The sequence below is a fragment of the Mesitornis unicolor genome, unplaced genomic scaffold, assembly GCF_000695765.1.
Source record: "Mesitornis unicolor isolate BGI_N332 unplaced genomic scaffold, ASM69576v1 scaffold28734, whole genome shotgun sequence".
Classification (NCBI taxonomy): Eukaryota; Metazoa; Chordata; class Aves; order Mesitornithiformes; family Mesitornithidae; genus Mesitornis; species Mesitornis unicolor.
Genome location: NW_010178493.1, coordinates 6,514 through 10,999, shown reverse-complemented (window position 1 = coordinate 10,999; position 4,486 = coordinate 6,514). Strand labels below are relative to the sequence as shown.

Below are 4,486 nucleotides of genomic sequence, written 5' to 3'. Positions count from 1 at the left end.
TGGAAGGTGCCGGTGGGCTGCCAGAGCAGCCTCCTCTACAGCACTTCATGCTGCTGCTGGGTCGCCTCGCTCACCACCTGCCAGGAGAGAGGCACTGTCAGACGCCACACCAGGCCAGCGCTGGAGCACTGAGCACAGGGACGGGGGCCATGCTCAGCCCCTCTGTGACCCCCCGTGACGCCCTGCGCTCACCTCGCCGTCGCGGGTTTCGATGGTTTTGATCATCACGGTCTTTTTGGTGTGCACCTCGGAGCCACGCTGCTCTGGGCTGGTCTCTGCAGGCAGGGGGGACACAGGGGATGGGACCATGGGGACACGTGGTGTAGGGACACAGCAGTGGGGCTGGGGCTGCTAGGGGGCTTCAGGAGCCCTGGCTCAACCCCTGTCAGCTCATAGCAGCACCCAAGAGAATATCTGCATACCAGGGCCTCAGTGCGGCACCCATGGGTCCCCAACCCACCAGCCTGGCTGCAGCCCCAAAAAAGGGAGATTTTTCCCCCATACATGAGACCCCCAGGGACTTGTCCCAGGACTCTGTCTTCATGGAGCAATGCTCACCTCGGAAATTGAGTGCAGAGGCAAAGGTCTGGTGCATGGGGATGCTGATCCTGTGGGGACACAGAGGGGAGAGCTCAGTGCCAGCCAGCCCTAGCCCTTGGGTTGCAGCTCACAGCTGACTTTGCTGTTCCCCCCGACTCCTGCCACTCACCGGCTCTCCTCGCCCTCCAGCAGCTTGCGGTATGTGGCGATCTCCACGTCCAGGGCCATCTTGACATTGAGCAGGTCCTGGTACTCGCGCAGGTGCCGGGCCATCTCATCCTTCAGGTGCCGGATCTCCTCCTCCAGCCGGGTGATGGTGTCCTGGTAGCCGCCGGCCTCGCCTGCGAAGCGCTCCTCCATCTCCCGCATCTGGCGCATCAGCGAGTCGTTCTGGGGGCACAGGGGGACTCAGCGAGGGAGGGGACCTGGAGGGGCCAGGGGTCACCTGGGGTGGGATCTGGGGATCCTGGGGGGTCCTAGGGGAGAGCCAGTGACCCGGGGAGAGCCATTGTCAGCCCTGGGCAGCAGGATCTGGTGGGGCCAAGCTGGATGGGTGCTGGGCAACCTCAGCACTCTCTCTTTGGGTGCCCAGGCCCCTCAGCAAAGCCATTCCACCCCAGCAGGAGGGTGCAGAGAGGTGCAGGAGCACCAGACAGCTGCCTGGGGGTGGCACTGCCACACTGGTGACTGCTGGCTGGCTCCTGTGACTGTAACCGTGCTGGGGCAGGAATGTTGTGCCCTGTTTGTTTGCAACCACCTTCCCAGCCTGCAACCAGACACCCCGAGGCCTGCGCCCGCCTGCCTGGAGCCTTTCACCCTGGAGCACCTTTTGCAATCTGTGTCTTGACCCCAGGGCTCTGCCAAAACACCTCACAGAGGCCCAGTCTGGGGAAGATGCAGCCTAAATCTGGGGGATGAGTCCCTGCGGGTCCATGGCAGCAACTCAGAGAGCTGGGAAGAGCCCCCCACCCCAGAGATGTCCCAAAGGTCCTTGAGCAACCCCTAGGTCCTTGCAGGGAGGCTGGGGGTCTCCCCAACACTGCCCATGGCTCACCGTGCCCTTGAGGGCATCGATCTCGCAGGTGTAGGACTGGATCTGGTGCCGGTACTCCAGCATCTCCTGTTTTGCCTGTCGCAGTGCGTCATTGTTCTTGTTGGCCGCTTGTGTCAGGTCAGACACCTGGGGAGAGACCCAGGTCAGTGGGCATGGCCACCGGGATGGCTGGGACCCACCACACCAGGGCCAGCCTGGAGTCTGCCACCTCCCGCACCTTGGACTTGTACCACTCCTCGGCCTCGGCGATGTTCTTGGCAGCGATGCTCTCGTACTGGGCACGGATGTCCCTCAGCGCAGCCGTCAGGTCGGGCTTGGAGATGTCCATCTCCACCTGGATGTGCTGCTCCTGCAGCTGAGCCTGCAGCTCCCGGATTTCCTGGGAGGACAAGGTGACACCTCAGGGCACCCACTCCATCCCCTGGCCCCATGGATATTCATGGGAAATGGGGCTGCCACTGTCCTACCTCTTCGTGCACCTTCTTGAGGAAGGCAATCTCCTCCTGCAGGGACTCGATGCGCCTCTCCAGGTCGATGCGTGCCAGCGTGGCCGCGTCCACGTCCTGGGAGGACACAGAGTGCAGGGTAGGGGGAAAGGTGTGGGGAACCACGAGGGATGGGACCCATGTGCCCAGGGACATGCCTCAGTGCTGAGACCGGCCTGCCAAGGGTTGATGGGAATGGGAGGGGAGGCGGGGGTCCCATGCTGCACAGAGGGATGGGTACTCACAGCTCTGAAAGCAGCCAAGTTGTTCTCAGCCTCCTCTTTCAGCTGGATCTCCTCTTGCAGCCTGCAGGCAGAAAGGGAGGGGTTAGGTGGGTTCAGAGGGAACCCCATCCCCCAGTGGAAATGTCCGCCCTCGCTGTCCCCAATCCCAGTGTGGCCAAGTGGGAAGATTGTCCTGCACTCCTGGCAGGAGGGCTGGCAGGGGGCCAGGGGCTCTTCCTCCCATTCCCTATTATAGTCAACGCCAGAGAGAGCACAAAGGCATGAGGTCAGCTCGGTGCCACACGCTGCCCCGGCCCTTATAGGGGAGAGTGGCCAGCGCCTGGGGGTACGGGGTGCAGGGTCCGTCAAGGGAGGTCCAAGGGATGGATGGCCACTGGCTGAGCCGTCCTGGGGAAAGCAGGAGGACAGGCGGGTCTCAGCGATGCTGTGGGATAGGGGTATGGAAGGGTGGCCGCTAGGGTGTGAGCCAAAGGTCAGGGCTGTGGATCCAGTCTGTGCCAGTGCCACAGGCTGCCCTGGCGGTGCTGGCACATGGGGTGACAGGAACCCAGCACCCGTTTGTTCTGGGCCCTGCTCCTCCTCTGACATTCAGGAATCTTCCATGCTGCCACCCATGGCCTTCCAGCATCAGGGGCTCTGCCCCACTGGGACGCCAGCACTGGCTGGCTGGGACTGTGGGGGGGAGGCAGCAGGCTGTGTCACCCCCAGGAGATAGGGACTTAGCATCCCTGGGGCACAGGGGCCAGGAGGGAAGGCACAGACCAGCACCAGGGCAAGAAACTCCCCCCCTGAGCATCCACCCATGCTGCCAAGTGCCCCTACGCTGGTCAGTCCATGGGGGGGGTCACTCAGCCTGGCCAACTGTGGGGTTATTCCCTATGGCCCCAGCCCCCTCCCTGGCACCACTCAGGCCCACAGCACCCTTGGGGGGTCCCCACTGCTCTCAGGACACTGTGGACACCCACGGCAAGCCTGAGGCATCCCTGGCCTGCGAAAGTGCGACCGCTTCCTCCCCTCCATCCTTCAGTCCAGAGCTGGTGGAGCAACCCCCCCCAGTCATCCTCCCCCTCACTTCCGCCTGCCTGGCTGCCTCTGTCCGTCTGTCTGTCCTGTGGGGCTGAGCTGGCCCATGGGCTCACCAGCCCTCCCTGATGTAAGCAGTGGTGGGAACGCCAGGGGAGACACTCTGATCCCCCAACTCTGGGGGTCTTGTCACATCACAGCTGGCCTCGACCCTGCTGCAAGGGAGGGCACAGAGGACACCTCTGCCTGCCAGAGCTGTCTTGCCTGTTGGGTGCTTCCCAGGGGTCCAGCGAGGGCTGGCAGTAGCCGTCCAGAGTGCCCTGCTGCGATGCCCAGGCTGTGGGCACATCTCTCGCCCAGCCTGACCCCACACCACCACCCCACAGCTTCTCCCTGTCTGCCCCACACTGTGGATCTGGAAGTACCCAGCACTGGCATCGTGGGTTACAAGTGCTCTTCTCCCTCCTTCTCCACCCTGCAAAGTGCCCTGAAGGCAGGTCCAGCCAGTAAGAGCCACAGCCAAGGTGCTTTCCCACACTAGAGGATGGGGCAAGGGGGACAGAGTAGTGGGACCATGATGGGCTCCAAGCACAGGCATAAGGTTGGCAGTGAGCACCCAAGGGGCTGCACCCATCCCTAGGGATGGAGATGCACAGATGGATGCCCACAGTGACGTGCCGGGGCCCTCCTCTCACCTCTGCTTGAGCTTCTGCAGGTCATCGAGCAGGTTGTCACGCTCGACCTCAACACGAGCCCGCTGGTTGGTGAGCAGGTCCACCTGACGCCGGAGCTCCCGCAGCTCCTCCTCGTACATCTCAGCCACGCGGGTGGGCTCCTTGCCCCGCAGGCGGTTCACCTCGGCCACCATGAGGGCATTCTGCTGCTCCAAGAAGCGCACCTTCTCGATGTAGTTGGCGAAGCGGTCGTTGAGCTCCTGCAGCTCCACCTTCTCGTTGGTGCGGGTCTGGAGGAACTCCTGGTTCATGGCATCGGCCAGGCTGAAGTCCAGCAGCTCGCCAGCACCTTGGTAGGCACTTTGGTAGGAGCGCAGAGGCGTCACACGGGTGGTGCGGAAGCTGGACAGGGTGGGGACGGCCGAGGTGCGGGACACCTGGTAGACACGGGAGGTGACGGAGCTG

General features: G+C 63.3%; 1 protein-coding gene across 1 annotated transcript; it reads right to left on the bottom strand.

Moving 5' to 3' along the window:
* Positions 1-2: 2 nt before the first annotated feature.
* DES (desmin) lies at positions 3-4,483 on the bottom strand (the record flags this gene model as incomplete). The annotated part of the gene is made up of 9 exons (XM_010182478.1): positions 3-77; positions 193-275; positions 559-608; positions 710-930; positions 1,595-1,720; positions 1,812-1,973; positions 2,062-2,157; positions 2,325-2,385; positions 4,043-4,483. Coding segments are annotated over 9 exons (1,282 nt in total), but the record flags the coding sequence as incomplete, so codon positions are not given.
* Between the last annotated feature and the right edge of the window lie 3 nt (positions 4,484-4,486).